This window comes from Pelobates fuscus, chromosome 11 (assembly GCF_036172605.1).
Source record: "Pelobates fuscus isolate aPelFus1 chromosome 11, aPelFus1.pri, whole genome shotgun sequence".
Classification (NCBI taxonomy): Eukaryota; Metazoa; Chordata; class Amphibia; order Anura; family Pelobatidae; genus Pelobates; species Pelobates fuscus.
In genome coordinates this window covers 14,614,281-14,634,954 of record NC_086327.1, presented here as the reverse complement: position 1 = coordinate 14,634,954, position 20,674 = coordinate 14,614,281, and the positions used below count along the sequence as shown (strand labels likewise).

Here is a 20,674-nt window from a genome sequence, read left to right as displayed (position 1 = left end):
TGATATACATAATATAACAGAGACAAGAGATGTAGAAGGCCATGCTCAAATAAGCTTACAATCTTCAAAGACGGGGTAAATACAAACAAGAGAAATAACAGCAATACAAATAACAGCAATAAAACTCCTTATTTTCAGCTCTCCACAGGTCTGCCAGTGCTGGCCCCGCCCCCCCCTTGGTGACATCATCAAAATGGCTGATTTTTAGCCAATCCAATGCTTTCCCTATGGGATTGGCTAAAATCGGCAAGGGGATGGGGCCAAACTCCATTTTGGCCGATCAACACCTCCTCATAGAGATGCATTGAATCTCTATGAGGAAAATGCAGCGTCCCCATGCAGAGCGTCAGGACGCTGAACGGCAGGGCTGCTTACTGTGCAGCACAGAGCCAGGAGGCCCCTCCAGTGGCCATCTGAGGAGTGGCCCCTTGGAGTTGTCCCTAGGGGCAATGTAAACAATGCCTTTTCTCTGAAAAAGGCAGTGTTTACATGAAAATGCCTGAAGGGGGCTATTATACTCACCAGAAAAACTACATTAAGCTGTAATTGTTCTGGTAACTATAGTGTCCCTTTAAGTTCTGCAAGTTGCAAGGTTGGACCTCATTGAATTGCATTTGTTATTCCAGCACATCCCACAAATGTTCAATTGGATTAAGATTTGTGGAATTTTTGAGGCCAATGCAACACAACTGAACTCTTTATTATGTTCCTCAAATCATTCCAGAACATTTTTTGCAGTGTGGCAAGGTGCATAATCCTGCTGAAAGAACCCACTAATTCCGTAAAACATTATTTTAGAATAATTTTATTGCGATAACTGAACATCTGTTTAGCATTAAATGAAAAGTAGATAAAGTAAAATATGTAGAAGAAGTAGTTAGATGGAAAAAAAATGAAATAAAGCAAAATACCCTCCTGTTTACTTACAAAAAAAAATAAAAATTCAACAAGATGTTGACCCTAGCTATTATTAAATTGGATGATGTTAGGAAGCGGTCAATGTGCTGTATGTGCCAAGTCTATGTCTGCATCTCAGTCTTAGTTAGCTGTAGATCTGTAAATGGAGGTCAACAAGGAACAACCAACCTTGAGAAAAACTGGCAAGAAGAAAAGGTCAAACTCCCTCTGATATTGGACTGGATTCTACTACATGAGATAAATGTACTGGAAATATTTCTTCTCCTATTGAGTTTTCTTTCATCGTGTATTATTTTCTCACTTATTTATGATAGCAGCGATCTGGAGTTAATTTTAGTAAAAATGGAAATTTTCCATCTTGCGTCCTTAAGAGTAGGACTGCCATGACGTAAATTTCTGTCCAGTGTCATGATAGGGTTAAAATAAAGTGACAGGGTTGTTCACTTAAGCGAGGATTATCTGAACTTTAAAGTGTATTCAAAGGGAATTTCACATTTGAGATAAAATAGCTAAACAGAATACATTACTGACTTGTGTATTTTTTACAATTGTGATGGATCCTACATTTTTTTTTATTTTCTTTTGATTCACTTTTATTACTCACCTCTTCACTTTTTAGTGAACCCTTTTATGATAGGAATGTTTAGCCAAAGTAGGTATGATGTAAGTAATATTTTATCCATCTCTAATAGTATAATATTCAGTGAAACAAACGGAAAGATACATTTTGCACAAATACATCACAGTAAGAAAGCTTTACAAGAGAAAGATAGTTACGACACAACCCGTATATCTCTTAAAATGGTAAGCTAGTAAAAATAGTGCGTACATGTGTTTCCACAGATAGAGCCAAAGGTGTCAGAATTCATCTGGAAAAACAAGGAGACAGCGTGAAAATGGAATGTGTGTTCAGTAGTGGTAACCCAGAACCAACTCAATATGCCTGGCTTCATAATGGTTCTTTGAAACACAATAAAACTGAAAAGATTCTGATCATTAAAGCCACAGTAATATCATCGGGGAATTATCAATGTGAGGTTTCCAATGACGTTGGGAAATCCATGTCTGAACCTGTCACTGTTACCATCACAGATCCAGAAACAGGTATGCAAGTAAAAAAATAAAAACGCATTGCATAAAGCAGAACTAGCATAAAACATTGATCTAATTGGTAGATCTTCTCCTTCTCTGTGTGGCTATCTGTTCTTTGTGTGATAACCTGTTTACTGATCTGGAGGAATTTAAATGACCCTTCGGCTATATGCTGTACTGAAACATCTTTAACCCTGTTTCTATACCTGAGCCAGTGTACTACCTAAAGAGGCAATCTTGAATTTTTCATGGCTGTGCTTTTATTTCCCGTGAATGCTTCCACTTGGAACTTACAGCAAAGGTGGCATCCTATGACAGTGTCAGTGTGCTGTAGTGACTATGGTGTTTAAAGTGCCCTGGTACCCTCCAATTTTAAGATGTCAAACCATTTTAGGATGACGTGACTTCTTACTTGGGGTCCATCGTTCTGCATTCAGCACGCTTTAGTGATTTTAGTGCTTGAAATATTCCTTTAGGAATGTTGGAAAAGTGAGGCAATACCTAAATGTGTAATCCCCAAATGATTTCTACTCAAGTTCTGAAATGGAAAAAAATTGTATTCATTCATCAAATGTGCAAAATATGCAAGGTCCCTCCAGTAACTTTGTTTAGTTTTGCTCATTATTTTAGCATTTTATTGTCATTTGGTAACTGTATCAGTAAGATTTTAAGTAATTAAGTACTGAATACTATTGATGTTTACCACTCTTAACAAAGCCAGGTGAAAAATAGTTTTGACACATTTTACTAATCTGGACATGTTTCTTTTAGTCAACAACCAACACACTCTGATATTTGTGGTGACTGGAATCATCTGTCTTGTTGTGTTTCTGGTGATCATCGGTCTTTGTTGGAGGTAAAATGTTTAAGTAGTTATCTATCCCATTAAACATTTTAATAATGAAAGTTCACCATCACATAATTATTATAGATATTATTCCAAAACCTGTCTGGGACATAAATTCTTTCATATTGTTGGTCAATTTCCTCTACTCTAGATGCAATAAGACTGGAAATTTGACACTCAATTTAATATTTTTGGAACTTTTAAAACTATTTAATATTTGTGGATAAACTTTTTAAATGATTTTCAAAATATATTGTATGGGGGTGGAGCTTGCTACCTGACCTGTTAGGACACTATTTCTATCAGCTCCCCAAATCTATGAAGCAATCCCTTCAATATCGGCTTTTCTAAGACACGTCCAGCCGTACAACATATCCAGCCCTCCTCAGTGCAGCAAACCGCATCGATCGATGTTTTTCTTTCAGCCACAAAAGCTACCGAAACAGAGATGCAAGGCCTGGGCCTACCTCATGCCATCGATCCTAGACCTTGAGGAGTTCCTGCACGGACACTCAGCAGAACAAGCCGACATCACTCACTCACCGGCGCTAGCCGACATCCTTGTTTACATGCTGGCTATGGGACGCCGCTCCCCCAAAAAACACAGCGCGGCTGAAGGCGCGGCTGAGGGACACTGCTGCGGCTGAGGGTCTGTATAGCTTTAGCCTGCACCCACGGAAGCACCGCCGGCGCCTGACAGAGCACCCACTCCAGCACAGCAATGGCCTGAATTACCTTGGCACCCTTCGACATTACAGCCTGACAGTGCATACAATCCAGCACAGCAAAGGCCTAACTTACCTGAACACTCTCAGGCACAACAGCCTTACAGGGCAAACAACCCAGCACAGCAAAGACCTGACTTACCTGAACACCCTTAGGCACAACAGCCTGACAGGGTAGACACTCCACTACAGCAAAGGCCTGACTCGCCTGGGCACCACCGGAGTCTTCAGATGACTCTGCTTCAACTACTAAATGTGAACTAAAGATCCTCTTGGCAGCCACCCACAAACTCCTGGTGGCCGACAGCCCTCATCAAAACTAAATTGCACGCAGTCACGGAATGGGTGGGAGCTACTGAAGAAGAGGTAGAGACCGTACATGCCCACCTAAACACACTGGGAGACTGAATCAAACATATTCACAACAACAAACGTATCTATCACTCAAAATGACAGCCATGGAAGACCAGCAACGCTGCTCGCACTTATAAATGCGAGGCATCCCCTTGGGGGTTTCGGCCAAAGAAATACCACATTACATCAGGCGCATTCTACCTGCTGTGCTTCCCCATGCCGTGACAAAGAAAATCACTATTGACATGGTATACCACCTGTCAGGCCCTTCCCAACCAAGGTCCCCGAAAGCCAGAGATGTCATCCTCCGATGTGCCACAGTACAAGACATGATACACATCATGTCGGGATTGAAAGGCAAGAGACCCTTGACACTCGAGAACTCCTCACTAACGTTCTACCAAGACCTGTCGAGAGCCACACTCCTGTGGTGCAAATCATATGGTCCAGTCACCACACAGCTAATATCAGCAGGCATATCCTACAGGTGGGATGCTAACGGGACACTAGAGGTAACCCATGATGGAACTACCAATGTCATACCTATGTCATAACCTTGCCACCCAGGGACTGCCCAATCCAACAGCTATGCCGCTGGGGAGACCTCCTTTTGGAGGCATGGGATCCCAAAAACATAACTTTGTTTGTACAAAGACCCAGCAGATCACGACCTCCTGTGCCTTGAACGGGGGAGGACTGATAACACAAGTCTGGCTAGTATAACTGTTGCACACGTTTCATTTTGAGTTCCTAATTTGTTTTGCATATGTTCCACTCCCACAAGTCACTGTCCTATTAACCCGGGCTCCTAAAACAAATAAGAGCCAGCACAACATTTGCATAAACACTTAGCATCTGAAACACTCCCCCCACCCCACCCCCGCTTCCCCCTTGGTTAGGGGCAACTACTCTAGATGTATCCCTCATATGCTCAACTTAGTTAAACACAAACAGGCACTCTAAAGTAGTCCAGCACGAAGAGCCCAACCCTAAGGCATCCTACTTACTAACGCAGTCTTGTTTGTTTACAATCTACTTCATCATTTTATGCCCACATGGTGTGCTTAACCCACTAACACCTCTCTACACATGCACTTCCTTCGTACAACATGTCTCTTTCTAACTCGAAGGATACACAGAACATATTATTACCTTTGCATTGAACATAATGTATTGTTGAACATGTTATTGTCATTCCTGAACCTGTTCATGCCTGACCTAAAATATGGTGCAAATCTCTAACGACATATTACCTGTAGTTTACTATTGAAACAACGAACATATATGTCTGTACTACTTAAATATGATGCACCAAAAGATGATAAATAAAGAATTAAAAAATAAATATATATATATATATATATATAAATAATTTTCCATAACGTTACTATACATTAGGAAATTAACCCCTTATGGATGGTGGGTGTGCCATGCCGTCCATGGGGACCCAGCTCTAAACGCCGGCGGGCGGCATAGCACGTCAACGCCGTCCTATGCACTTATCTGCTTGTGATGGGGGGACTTACCTGACATCCCAGGGAGTCCCCCTGCTGCCGATCTGGCACTCCTGGGCCATATGATCACATGGACAGAATAGCCGTCCATAGCAGTACCAGCAGCGGGAGTGCCTAGAATGACAGGTTGTCCCCCTGCGGCCTTTAAAAGTTAAAATAAAGTTAAAACACAGTTTAAAATTAAATGATCTAGACTTAGATCATATATATATATATATATATATATATATATATATATATATACATACATACATATACACATACACATACAGAGAGAGAGAATATAAAATATATATATATATAAATATATATATGTGTGTGTGTAATTTCGTTCTAACGGTATTTTGATACTAATATATATATATATATATATATATATATATATATATATATATATATATATATATTGATATCGAAATACACTTAGAAAAAAATATTATTTATATATATATATCTATATACATAATTATATATCTATATATCACTATGTATATATACCTATATATAAAAATCATTTTTAAAAAATTATATTTTTATTTATTTTATTTTATTCTACCTATATATTTATGTAATAATTTAACATAATTAAGTCATTTTATTATTATAAATTTGTGGGACCTGCCTGGTAACCCAGGCAGAAAGTCTAGAGAATTTAATTTGCTAGCACTATATTTAACCCTGTAACTTTCCAAGACACCATAAAACCTGTACATATGGGTTACTGTTTTACTCGGGAGACTTCGCTGAACACCAATATTAACAAACGTCTCTGAGGAAGTAGGGCTATTCCCTACGAAACGCGTCAGACGAGTCATAAGAATTTCTACACAGCACAACAGACTGAGGTATCAGCACAAGAGCACAGCCAGCATCCCGGATTCCAGGCATCTCACGATCATCATCCGACGAGCAGTGCAGCTTCCCCCCCAAGTGAGGCTGAGGTGGAACGCACTGTGGCACGCATGCCGTCCTCACCGGCGATCGGATTTGAGACTTTGGAGTGTGAAGAACATCCGCATCCATCTGTACCTGTGAATAAGGTTTCTGTGCAATTTTTACCTCAAAAGATCTGATGTTGTGACAGTGGACTGATTTCTACAATTATTTTTATATTTAATTATTTTTATATGCAATAAATCTTATTCTTATTCCCAGTTGTTTTGGGCGATAGTTCCTATATTGCTTATGGCAACCAGTTCCTAATACTGGCTTTTGCCTTATTATATCATTTATGTGATTTGTACCAGCAACCAGTATTTTTATCTTTCATTGTATGGAAGTATATTATTTGGTATTAAGTTACCCCTGCCCTGGGATATTTCTATTTTTCAGGTGAAGGGTATACATACCATACAGACGTCTTTTGCAATTTAATGATTGGAGGTTTACACGTCTCATTACATTTTTATTTTATTTTATTATATTCCTTCTCCAGATTCAACAATATTGTGCTATATTAGATGTTTTTGCCACAACTATTTATTGGTTAGCTCCTGGATTCTTTGATTGCTATTTGTTCAATGCAATTTCTCCCTATTATATTGTCTATATAGGTTTTGGTGGATTCCTATTTTTTTCCAGTTTTAGAGCGTCCAATATAGGATCTTTTTTCCCTCTTCTTTCTATACTTTTTTAGTATCAGAACTCATCACAAATATTAATGCTTCAAAACAGTAAAATGTAGTACAACAATGATATCATCAGTGAAAGTGATGTTTTTTGCATTTTTCACACACAAACGGCACTTACACTGACGATATTGCTGCGATACATTTTACGGTTTTGAAACACTAATATTTGTGTTCAGCAAACTCTCCTTAGTATAACAGTACTCCTCGTGTACAGGTTTTATGGTGTCTTCAAAAGTTACGGAGTCAAATATAAGGCTTTTATTTCAGTTTTTTCACATTGAAATTCGCCAGATTGGTTACGTTGCCTTTGAGACCGTATGGTAGCCCAGGAATGAGAATTACACTGGCCAAAATTGGTGTTAAAATTAGTTTTTTGCATTTTTTTACACACAAACAAATATTAACACTAACTTTGGTCAGTGTTTGTGACTAAGTGGCTACTAAAAAAGACTGGACTTACCCCATTTGCAATACTTTGGGTTGTCAACTATTGCAAATGGTATGCCATCATGGGGGTAATTCTTATTCCTGGGCTACCATACGGTCTCAAAGGCAACGTAACCAATCTGGCGAATTTCAATGTGAAAAAAAATGATAAATGTAACATGCTATATTTGACCCTGTAACTTCCCAAAACACCATAAAACCCGTACATGGGGTGTACTGTTTTACATGTGTGACATCACTGAGTACAAATATGTGTATTTTATTGCTGTAAAAGCAAACAGTATTATGACATTCACAGTTAAAATGTCATGCAGAACTAAAAAAAATAACATTTCTTAATTTCTCACATTTTTTTTTACATTTTATTCATATTAAATTATGTTCTATAGCTAAATTTTGATGTTAAATGAAAGCCCTATTTCTCCTGAATAAAATGAAATATAATAGGTGTGGGTGCACTTAATATGAAAGAGGTGAACAGACATATAGTCAAATTCCAAGTTTTGTTTCCGTTTTATTTTGATCACAATGTGTACATTTGGCTCAGACCTTAAGTGGTTAATTGGATACAAGTAATCTACGCACCGCCCTTGAGGTGTAAAAACAATACATTAGCACCAGAACTTGAACAATAAAGACTGTAAAAGGATCGGACCAAAGGACAAGTAGACCTAGATCCAGCTCAACAGACCCCTCAATAAAAGAGAATGTAGCCACGTATGAATGTTACCTCTCTTGTTTATGCAAAATGTAATAAGCTTACTCTGTTCCTACAATCAAACACTCATGCTTTGAGTTGTGTCAAGTATGAACCTGCAGTGTACATCAACCACAATGTTTCTTTCTGTTACCTTTTGGACTGAAAAAAACAATAAATAAGGAATTAAAAAAATAATAATAGGGGACGTGGCCTGACCGCTGAGCCGAGAGGACGCTTACCTCGGCGGCTCCTGCAAAATGGGGCGACAAAATGGAGGAAAACCTCCCTAACAAGGCATCAAATCACAGACAAAAGGCCTCCCGGCGAAAGGGAGGCTCGAGGCGCACAAAACCACACCCGATAACCAACATCAGCTCTGGTATGTACCGATAACCCCAGAGAGGCCTACCAGCATGGCGGGCATGGGGGAGACGGCCGCTCTCCCGCCGCCGAATACGGATGAAACCCCACATCGGAACCCACGTTCCCCCCCCTCTTGCCCGGTGGGGGTTATCCCGGGTCAGCCCCACAAGATCCCCACACCAAGAGAACACCCAAGCAACAAGCCCACAGGGCCCAGAGAGAACCAGTACAGATCTCAAAATGGCGGATGGCTCACGCAACGCAACCCTAAGCGCAGCCTGGTGGGTAACAGAGCAACGTCTAAACCACATACTCAGAGCCTTCTGGGGGAAACTGGAGGCCCTCACTTGGCCCACAGAGCAGGAACCCCCACCGGACCACACAACACGGTGCCTGCCGTGGGCAGATCCGAACCGGGACACAGCAACCCCACGGCACTTCTTTCCCAAGCCGAGCAGACACAAAAAATGAACCACTCTGCAAGCAGGCACCGGGCACCGCAACAAGAATAGGAGCAGCCAACAAAAAGCAGCCAAAGTTAAAGGGGCACCCACAGCCATGCGCCAAAAGTCACTTCACCCAAGCGCAGAGATCCTGGACCGGTGCAGCCTACGGAGCTAGTGGGGAAAAACGGCGCACCATGACCCCTACATCAACGGCAATGGCTGCTCACCTGCACCGGTTTAACAACAGACCGCGAACGCACCGACCACTGAGACAGCTAAAAGGGGCCACACAAAGCGCGCCAATGGGACTGCCTCCCCACAAAGGCACCGCTCACCCCACCACCATCGGTCCACAGAGGACGAAGCACCATCCAACACAATGGGAGACCAACACGAGCCCACAGGGCATAGGATGACTCATTACTGGGATAGCCGCACAGAGGCCAGGACCGCGGCCACACACATATTAAAGATTCACCACGTATAACACCGCAGACCTAACATTGTACACAGGCACCCTCCACGCACACATGCACCTGGCCTCAGCACGAACCCATTTGCACTCTAACACAGGGGAACAGAGGGGGGTAACACTCTTATGCCACTCACACGATGAACCTTCCAATATCACTAACAATAGACCTAAACTGTGTAAACAGAATGTAATGCCTACTATACCTGGTCGCACCTAATAGCTAGCGCAACACTCCACGGAAAATGTTTACTTAGCATCGAAAGACTATCTTATACCTGCTGTATTCCTGTCTAGTAATGTTCTCAAACTAGCGACACACAATTTGTTACCTAGTCTAGACTATACTGTACAGCATGAAGTACACATAAAATATAATAATTGTGCACATACTCGCTATGTTACCGTTAACACATGTATGAAACTGCTTTGTTTGCCCCGCTGTTGTGGCGATGCAAGCCGAATATGTTTATTCTTTGCATAACAAAAATAAAGAATACAAAAAAAATAAAATATTCATTTTCAAAATATTAAATACTTTAAAAGTGTATGCAAAAATATTACATTATTTGAAAAGCTTTTGCACTAAAATTCAGGATTTCATTATAAAACTAGATGTGCTGAACTAAAAACTAAATTTAAAAAAAAATGATCATAAAAACTCAAGCTTTGCTAGTCTTCAAAGTGTACTACTTTGTCTTTTTTAATTTATTTTTAAATTAATCGCATATAACTGCTCAGTGAATAAACCCCAAGGAGCCAGTAAATTAGGTTACAGGAAATCTAGCAACGTTACATTGTGTAATGTCTCCTCTCACCAGTTTTTCTTTCTGTGCACTTGCAAATGTAATACCCATTAATAAAAAGTAATGATGTTTTTTCTTTCTCTCTTTCTTTCTATCTTTCTTTGTTACTTTCTTTTCCTTTTCACGGAATAGGTTGAAAAAGTGTCAGGGAGTTTCATGCTACACCACACATCACAATAAGGTGGGAATAATTATTAATATGATCTGATTATTTACATTAATTTTTTTAGGTTAATTTAAAAGAAAATCATCCTTAAATATTAATTTCTTAGTATTAATCCAGGTATTTGACAAATGAGAATAAACATTTGCCCCACATTTTTCTATGAACCTGTCTCTCTCTTATTTTATCTCTACTTTCTTATTTCAACCTCTCTCTCTGTTCTCTCCCATATGTCTCTTTTATTGACTCATCTCTCTATTCCTTCTCTCTGCCTTTTGTCCATCTTTGTTTCCTTTGTGATATCTATCCTTATCTTTTGTTTCTCCACTAAATTAAGTGGGAGATTTCTATCTATTATAATGTTTATAAAGCATGTGAACATAACTACATTTTCATGAAACCCTTACCTTCTCTTCAAAAGAGAATTTTAATTATAAAAAATTAGCATCTAACTGTATTTATTACTTTATTTTTGTTTATGTTTTCAGGATTCCTCCAACTATGATGCCACATACAGTGATCTTCAAAGGAATGATATAGGTCCAGATTATGATGAGTTAAAGGTGACTCTATTATTCAATATCTGGTATTTATTAATTAATTCATTTAATTATTTTAATTATAAATTATAATAATGGTACGAATGATCTAGTCATGAGATTTTAGTCACTATATCCTGTCCTTACAACCCCTCATACAGTGCACTTCAAAATGAAGATACAGGCCCAAATTATGAGTGTATGTACTGTCTTTTAAAAAGCATAATTATTAAATGTGCATATACAATTTACATACGCTACTGTGGAAAAGTGTTAGGAAGGTGTACAAAAAGCTAATGTGTGCACATGCTTTGAATATTTTGTGCCCGTGAAATAATTAAATCATTCGGGTTAATAGCTCATGTGTGTGACCTACTGCCTGGCTTTATGAGTCAGTTGGAAGTTGGGGTACTGTGAGGGGGTACTATGTGGTCTGCCTAAGATAGGAAGACCTCCAGCATAATTATAGTGCTTTGAGCCCCAAGTAGGTAATTCATGCACATGAGATAGTACAGCTTGCACATCATGTATAACAATATATGTGGCATCTCTGAGGTTGCTTACAAAGTCAGGGATTTTGCAGACATCTAATCAGATGCATGATTAAAAATGATGACTGATAGGTGCTATTGCTCATTCGTTTATTATGTTGGCTAAACAACAATCATTAAGTGAATACGCAATAGCCATGTAGAACGAATAAAAACTAGATGAGGAAAAGCCAAGCTAACAAGGTGAGGGTAATGAAGACAGTTTAATGTCAAACGTCGTAGACTATGGCAAGAATATACAAGGTAGGTATGCTGCATTAGCGAGGCAACATTTCAGATGTGCTGTCCAAGCTTCTGAAGACAACAAAAGAACGGGCAATGTTGAGGAATGTAGATGCAGGGGTCAACCAAGGAAATGTAGTGCAGCATATGGAAGACATACAATGCTTGTTTCTTTTCACACCTGGAAGATGTCCAGCCATGCCATAAGCACAGAATTAGCATTAGCCAAAGCTACCTGGTATATTAATCTACTGTTCAGGGAAGCTTAGACAGAAGTGGTGTTCATGTAAGACTTGCCACAAAAAGCTATTCCTCTGATATGGAAGACATTATGCAGCAATCACAGGAACTGGGGTGTAGAAAAATGGCAGCAGACCTCTGAACTGATGAATCATAATGTTATATCTGAGACTGTAACGGGCCAACATAGAAGAATCCAATGCTGTTTTAAAGACAGTCGGTGGTCACACAAAATATTGATTTGATTTACATTTTTTTTGTGATCACTCACTTTATCATTTTCTAATTGATGAAAACAAACAATTAACATGTCCATCATTTTAATCACCTACATAAAACTTTTGCATCTTTGTGTATATATACACATGTATTAATAGTAATAGTAGAGATTATCTCATAGTTTAAAGTGCTTCTTTATAAGTGCAAGACATAAAGATCAACATTTCAGTGATATATACTGTATATTACATTCTAAGGTTTCTTAGGACATGGTCACATATTACCTTTGTTATATTTTTCATTATCTTTTTATCTTTACTGTTGTCCTGCTTCTATATAAAAACCAATAGTTCTACAGATTTCTATCGTTTCCATCGTTCTATAAACTATGAACATATATATTTATATATATATATTTTTTTTTATTTCAGCCCAGAATTTACGACCAAATTTATGTTGAAGAGACCAATTTCAAGAAGCCATCACAATAAAGAAATCTTTGAAAACATAGCTGGATATGTCCTAGTGGATTTTCGGGAAAAAAAATATAATACATATAATTAATATACACCTCATTGTGGAAATAACCTTTTCTAGTAAATAACAACAACATATGCAACCTTTCAAAGATTGTTAAATCCTAACACAGTAGAGGATTTTAAGCATGTGTGGGATATGCATAAGGCTATCCTAACTATAAGATAAGGCCAGGGACTAATGAAAGTATTTAAAAAATTGGGCAGACTAGATGGGCCGAATGGTTCTTATCTGCCGTCACATTCTATGTTTCTATGTTTCTGTCTGTAACAAGCTTACTCCTGTGCATTGTATCCTGTGTCAGACCTGTTTGCTAGTAACAAAGCCACAATTTTCACAAGTGACATTCGTCATCTTTTTCTTTCTTTCAACATATGATTGCCCAGGATGTGGCTTTGACATTAGTCTCACTGTAAGTCCATATTTATCTATCGCTCTTCCTCTTACTTGCCTACTTTCCATCCCATCTTCTTCCCTATTGCTTATAATTTAACTGGTTCATCCACTCAGCTCTAGACTAATTAGTTTATTTTATTTTATTTAGAAACTTCAATTGCCATAGAATAAATTTTAACATTAATATAGACAACCTCCAGGAGCCTTAACTTCATAGCTTTCAAGGTTATTTTCACTTGAATCTACCAATGCCTCCCTCACATAGAGACACCTATAGGATTTTGAATATTTTAGCCTTATTAATATTTCATAGTTTAGTAATATGATGATATTATTATGAATACAGAACATGTGCCTACAGACACCACTCGGTCCAGGAGATATTTGCTAAGAACATGGTCTTAGATTGTCTATTGAAGTCTGTGCTTCCTGTGTCTCCTCCTCTTTCTCCCATAACTCCCTCTCCCTCAGTGTGTAGAGATCATTGCAATAGCCAGAAGACTTTCACCACATTTAGTTTTTCTATTTTAATTTCTATGGTTTGAGGCAGGGGAGGGCTGGCAGCCTTAGGCCTGGGGGGCAAATCCAGTCAAGTGGCCCATTGCACCAAGAGGAGAGTAAAAACACCTTTCCCATGTGATTGAAAGTGTGTGTGGGGGGGGGAAGCAGTCACCTAAACAGACAATCAATGACAGGCAAACACACTTGCTGATTTGGCACACACTAAAAAACACACACTCACTGACAGGCACACGCACACACTCACTGACAGGCACACAGACACACACAGAAAGACACATTGTTACAGGCATACTGACTCAGACAGACAGACATACTGACACACACAGGCATGCTGGCTGACACAGGCAAATCGGCACACACACAGAGACATACTTGCACACACACAGAGATACATACTGGTACTCACACAGACACACACAGAAAGACACTGTTACAGGCATACTGACTCAGACAGACAGACATACTGACACACACACACACACACACACACAGGCATACTGGCTGACACACACACAGACAAACTGGCACACACAAAGAGACATACTTGCACACACATAGACAGACATACTTGCACACACATAGACAGACATACTGGCACACACATAGACAGACATACTGATGCACACACACAGACATACTGATGCGCACACACACAGACATACTGACATACTAACGCACACACAGACATACTGACGCACACACACACAGACATACTGACATACTGACTGACACAGACATACTGACACACACAGACATACTCATACACACAGACATACTCATACACACACACCCAAACTTTACACTTTTAAAACCAGTGGACAGGGGCTGAGTAAGGGGACAGGGCTGTAGTGGGGGACAGGGGGTGGTAGTGGAGGCTATAAGCTGTAATTGGGGGTTTAGGAAATGTACGGGGGGATAGGGGCTGAAGCAAGTTGATGGCTACAATTTGGGAAAGGGGCTGTGGTGTGGGTAATATGGGTTGCAATTGGGGGAGAGGAGCTGTAGTGGGGATGTTATGGGGCTGTGGTGGGGGGCATGGGGCTGAGGAAGGGGGCAGGAGCTGAGAGGGGGGAAAGGAGCAGGGAAGGGTGGGACAGGGGCTGACCAAGGGGACAGGGGCTGACCAAGGGGAAAGGGGCTGAGGTAGGGGACAGGGGCTGACTAAGGGGACAGGGGCTGACTAGGGGGACAGGGGCTGAGGAGGGGGGACAGGGGCTGAGGTAGGGGACAGGGGCTGAGGTAGGAGCTGACTAAGGGGACAGGGGCTGACGAAGGGGAGGTGGGGACAGGGGCTGAGGTGTGGACAGGGGCTGAGGTGGGGACAGGCTGAGGTGGGGACAGGGGCTGAGATGGGGACAGGGGCTGAGGAGGGGAAAGGGCTGAGGAGGGGACAGGGGCTGACTAAGGGGACAGGGGCTGAGGAGGGGGGACAGGGGCTGAGGAGGGGGGACAGGGGCTGAGGAGGGGGAACAGGGGCTGACTAAGGGGACAGGGCTGAGGAAGGGTGACAGGGGCTGAGGAGAGGACAGGGGCTGAGGAGGGGCAGGGGCTGACTAAGGGGACAGGAACTGAGGAGGGGACAGGGCTGAGGAGGGGAATAAAAAAAACACTAAAGTGTATTTCCCCCCTCCCTGAGTCTTACCTTAGGCCAGGGAGGGGTGGACAGCAGCCAACAGGAGCAGCAACCAGCAGCAGCCAGTGAAGTCGTCCTCTCCTGATGATGTCAGGAGGAGGCGCCGTGACTTCCTCTGCTTTTCTCCCAGACTCCCCAGCTGTCCTGTGAGAAGAGCAGTGGAAGTCACGCCCCCTCCTCCTTACATCATCAGGAGAGGCCGGACGACTCCACTGACTGCAGACTGCTCAGCCAGAAGCAGGGGATTCAAATTTTTCCTTTTTTTGCTGGGTGTGGGCAGCCCTGGGTTTAGGGCGGCCTGGGGGGCAATTGCCTCCCTGCCCCCCTTCCCAGCCCCCCCATGGTTTGAGGAGGACTAATTTCATTAGAGGAGACAAAACTCTCTGTTAGTTGGCCTATTAAGTGAAAAAGATGTGACACCCTATTTTTTCTGTTGCACTTGCTATACCCTATGATTGTAATTAAAATAATAGAATACTACTTGTTTCTTTGAGTTTGCCTCATTTTTTAAGAATATGAACTTCCACATTTCACCACTCTACAGGGTATTATTTAAAGCCAAGCTTGCTTCCCCTCTCACAGTAATCACACCTTATAAATAGCTGTGTCTTTCTGCACATTCCTCTAACACATTTCCAGTAAGATCAAACATTGTCCAACATTAAATACCACTCAGTTTTTACATCTTTAATTAGCTCTTATATTTCAATTAATGTTTCACAAACAATATGGTTTTGATTAAAAAAAAAAATATATATATATATATATATATATATATTGTTGCGGTTGCCGGCTCGCCGTGTGGCAGAGTCTAGCCGACGGCACAAGCTTACCTGCTCACCGGCGAGCCGACAGCCGCTTCTCCACATCCTCTGACCGTCGCGCCTGAATTCAAAATGGCGCTGACCGCGTGGTCGCGCCTAAACTCAGCTCCGCCCCCGAAGTTTATACGGACGTGCGCGTGACATCACGACATCGACGCGCACGCACGTTCTGGGGTCAGAGGTCGCCCTCTGACCAATCAGACCTTTGAGAGGGATATTTAAATCCCTAGCTCACTCCAGTACCTTGCCCTGTCATGGTTTCCTGTTCCTGGTTTCCTGAGAGTGCTTTATATTTGTGAATCTGATTTCCTGGTATCCTGATATTGGCTTTTCCCTGGTTATTCTGAATTCTGGTTTCCCTGACTTGGCTTGTGTAAATGGTATTGTGTATTTTCTGGCTTCCTTGACCTCGGCTTTCCCTTTGACCATTTTCTGTCTCTAGCGTATTAGTCCGGCCATTCTAAGGTCCGGTTTACGCTCTGTCCTTTTATTTTCCTTTTCTTGTCTATGCATATGTTTACATAGTTTCTGCGTGCTGGACCACACTAGTAGTCGTGACATATATATATATATATATTTCAACTTGCTTTGTTAAGCCATACGCAAGATTTTGCTGGCATTTCCATGGCATTAAAGGGACACTATAGTCACCAGAACAACTACAGCTTACTGAATTTGTTCTTGTGAGTAGATTAATTCAAGGCCTTCAGGCCTTTTGCTGTAAACACTGTCTTTTCAGAGAAAAGCTTAGTGATTACTTAACCGGCCACTCCTCAGATAGCTGTTAGAGATCCTTCCTGGGTCATGGCTGCCTAAAATGCACCCAAACATTCAGTATTGCCCCCCTCTGCATGCAGACACTTAACTTTCCTCATAGAGATTTATTGATTTAATTCATCTCTATGAGGAGATGCTGATTGGCCAGGGCTGTGTTTGAATCATGCTGGCTCTGCCCCTGATCTGCCTCTTTGTCAGTCTCAGCCAGTCCTATGGGGAAGCACTGTGATTGGATCAGGCTACCACTTCTGATGATGTCAGCAGACTGCTTGTTTTTCTGAGTCTAACAGCATGCAGAGTTACAGCTTCAGGCTTGAATACAGTAAGATTTTTACTATATTTATGGAGGGGCCCAAGGGAGCTACATGGTGGTTTTAACACTATAGGGCCAGGAATACATGTTTGTGTTCCTGACCCTATAGTGATCCTTTAATGTAATAATGTACAACTGAGTATTTCATTTAAAAAAAAATCAATGCAAAACAATATCCATTTGATCCTATGCAAAGTTAAAGAGGCCACCACATTGTTCCCATAAACAGTTTTATAAAACAGTCCATATTCTGAGCCTGACATTGACTTTATTTTATTTTATATTTCTTACCAGGCCACTTTACAAAATGCATTAGGTATACATTAATGATCACATTAAACAATAAATATCAGAGACAGGCAATAGTAAAACTGGACATTGAGTTCAGGACAATGAAATATCTTGGAGAAACATACACTGGTAAGCAGAAGAGAATATTGATAGAAAGCTGATGGGACTGATAAGGAGAAGGGCAACGTGTGGGTTTTCATATTTTTATTTTGTAAACTTTTGTAAACTATTTTGTAATACCATTACCTATTATATAATATTGCCAGGGGCAAGGAAATTCCCTCTAAATAGATGAGTATAGGCAGAGAGTATGGAGACCAGAGTGATGCTGTCATAAAAAGTGTCAATAAGGTGATATAAAATTAAATGTATCACAGACACACAGCCACCCTTTCTCTTAGCTAGTTTCCAGAAATGCTGGATAGGTAGAAGGGCTATAAAGACTCAGAGAGGTCTAAGAAGAATCCTCTAAACTAGGCCAAATCTCCTTAACCCCTTAAGGACACATGACATGTGTGACATGTCATTATTCCCTTTTATTACAGAAGTTTGGTCCTTAAGGGGTGAAGGGTGTGCTAAGCTAAAGCTCAATCTAAACATTTAGATGACTGCCTGATTTCCCATCACAGATGCTGGCTAGGAATAACAGTGTGCAAGACAAAGAGTGGGTCTAAGTGCCCATAGTGCAGTAAAGTGTTCCTAGTGAAGTGAAAAAGAGAATAACGAGCTGGCACCCAAGAGAATAACGAGCTGGCGCCCTATCAGGGAACGTGTATATGGCATCGATTTTAGGAACCGGGAGATGGAAAAAGATGCTTGGTCGGTCCTCCTACTTCAAATTTGGGGCACTGCGCGTGCAATCTAATGTGCCACCAGATAGGAGTGGTGTGTTAAGTAGTACTATTCTTATCAGTTTAATCCCTGTTATGTGCCTTTTTTTGGTTTGGTTTTTGAAGAGACAGTGCAGCACCAGAGGCCCGAAAAATTAGGCATGTACACATGCCTGAAAAATTAGGTGTTGTTGCAGCCGCTGCTGTAGCAGCGGCCAGAAAAATTTATGTTTGTTTCCCAGGCAGAAAGTGCCCTAAAACATTGCAGCTTGAACCCTAGTTGGTGGCGGATAAGTCACGCAAGTCAACCGGCATTCAGAGCTAAAATACAGCAGCGTGTGGACCATTTTTAGCCCAAGGCAGCTCATCTCATCAGGCCTTTTTTAGTCGAATGTATCGCCCACTGTCAGTCCCTTCGAGATCCATCCCTCATTCATCTTAATAAAGGTGAGGTAATCTAGACTTTTTTGACCTAGGAGACTTCTCTTCTCAGTGACAATACCTCCTGCTGCACTGAAGGTCCTTTCTGACAGGACACTTGAAGCAGGGCAGGCCAGAAGTTCTATCGCAAATTGGGATAGCTCAGGCCACAGGTCAAGCCTGCACACCCAGTAGTCAAGGGGTTCATCGCTCCTCAGAGTGTCGATATCTGCAGTTAAGGCGAGGTAGTCTGCTACCTGTCGGTCGAGTCGTTCTCTGAGGGTGGACCCCGAAGGGCTGTGGCGATGCGCAGGACTTAAAAAGCTCCGCATGTCCTCCATCAACAACACGTCTGTAAAGCGTCCTGTCCTTGCCGGCGTGGTCGTGGGAGGAGGAGGATTACTTTCACCTCTTCCCCTGTTAGATTCCCGTTGTGCTGTGACATCACCCTTATACGCTATGTAAAGCATACTTTTTAATTTATTTAGAACTGCTGCATTCTTTCCGACTTGTGGTAATTCGGTAACATTTCAGGCACGTTCTGCTTATACCGGGGGTCTAGTAGCGTGGACACAGTACAGGTCATTCTTCTTCAGCCTTTTTATACGAGGGTCCCTCAACAGGCACGACAGCATGAAAAATCCCGGATGCCGAGCTACTCATGTCCTGTTCCTTGTCCTCAGTGATCTCACTGAAGGTATGTTCTTCCCCCCAGCCACGTACAACACCATGGGTACCAGATAGGTGACAACGAGCACCCTGGGATGCCTGTTGTGGTTGGTCTTCCTCCTCCTCCTCAAAGCCACATTCCTCCTCTGACTCCTCTTCCTCACAATCCTCTTCCAGCGTTGCCGCAGGTCCAGCAAGCAATGCTGATAAGGCTGTTTCTGGTGGTGATGGTGACCACAACTCTTCCTCTTCCTCTTCACGCTCATCTATGGCCTGATCCAGCACTCTTCGCAGGGCACGCTCCAGGAAGAAAACAAATGGTATGATGTCGCTGATGGTGCCTTCGGTGCGACTGACTAGGTTTGTCACCTCCTCAAAAGGACGCATGAGCCTACAGGCATTGTGCATGAGCATCCAGTAACGTGGCAAAAAAAATTCCCAGCTCCGCAGAGGCTGTCCTAGCACCCCGGTCATACAAATAGTCGTTAACGGCTTTTTCTTGTTGGAGCAGGCGGTCGAACATTAGGAGTGTTGAATTCCAACGTGTCGGGCTGTCGCAAATCAAGCGCCTCACTGGCATGTTGTTTCGCCGCTGGATATCTGAAAAGTGCGCCATGGCCGTATAGGAACGCCTGAAATGGTCACACACCTTCCTGGCCTGCTTCAGGACAACCTGTAAGCCTGGGTACTTATGCACATAGCGTTGTACGATCAGATTACACACATGTGCCATGCACGGCACATGTGTCAACTTGCCCAAATTCAATGCCGCCAACAATTTTCTTCCGTTGTCACAAACCACCAGTTGGTGCGGAGTCAGGCACTGATCCCCTTGTGCGTTCAGGGCGGACAGGAGTGCTGGTCCGGTGTGACTCTCTGCTTTCAGGCAAGTCAACCCCAAGACGGCGTGAAACTGCCGTATCCGGGATGTGGAAAAGTACCTGGGGAGCTGGGGGGTGCCGTTGATGTGGAGCAAGACACAGCAGCAGAAAAGGACTTAGCCGAGGAGGTTATGGAAGAGGATGGAGTAGGAGGAGTAGAGGAGGTGGCAGCAGGCCTGCCTGCAAGTCGTGGCGGTGTCACCAACTCCTCCGCAGAGCCACGCATTCCATGCTTGGCAGCCGTCAGCAGGTTTACCCAATGCACAGTGTAGGTGATATACCTGCCCTGACCATGCTTTGCAGACCAGGTATCAGTGGTCAGATGGACCCTT

The 20,674-nt window shown here is 42.0% G+C and overlaps 1 protein-coding gene across 1 annotated transcript in view; it reads left to right on the top strand.

Moving 5' to 3' along the window:
• The window catches only part of LOC134576737 (B-cell receptor CD22-like), a 32,561-nt gene extending 20,389 nt beyond the window's left edge, over positions 1-12,172 (top strand). The window contains exons 6-9 of the mRNA XM_063435452.1: positions 1,762-2,022; positions 6,606-6,703; positions 10,967-11,041; positions 12,050-12,172. Of these exons, the coding sequence (XP_063291522.1) occupies positions 1,762-2,022; positions 6,606-6,703; positions 10,967-11,041; positions 12,050-12,172 (557 nt within the window). The remainder of the gene's footprint in view (positions 1-1,761; positions 2,023-6,605; positions 6,704-10,966; positions 11,042-12,049) is intronic.
• Positions 12,173-20,674: the final 8,502 nt, after the last annotated feature.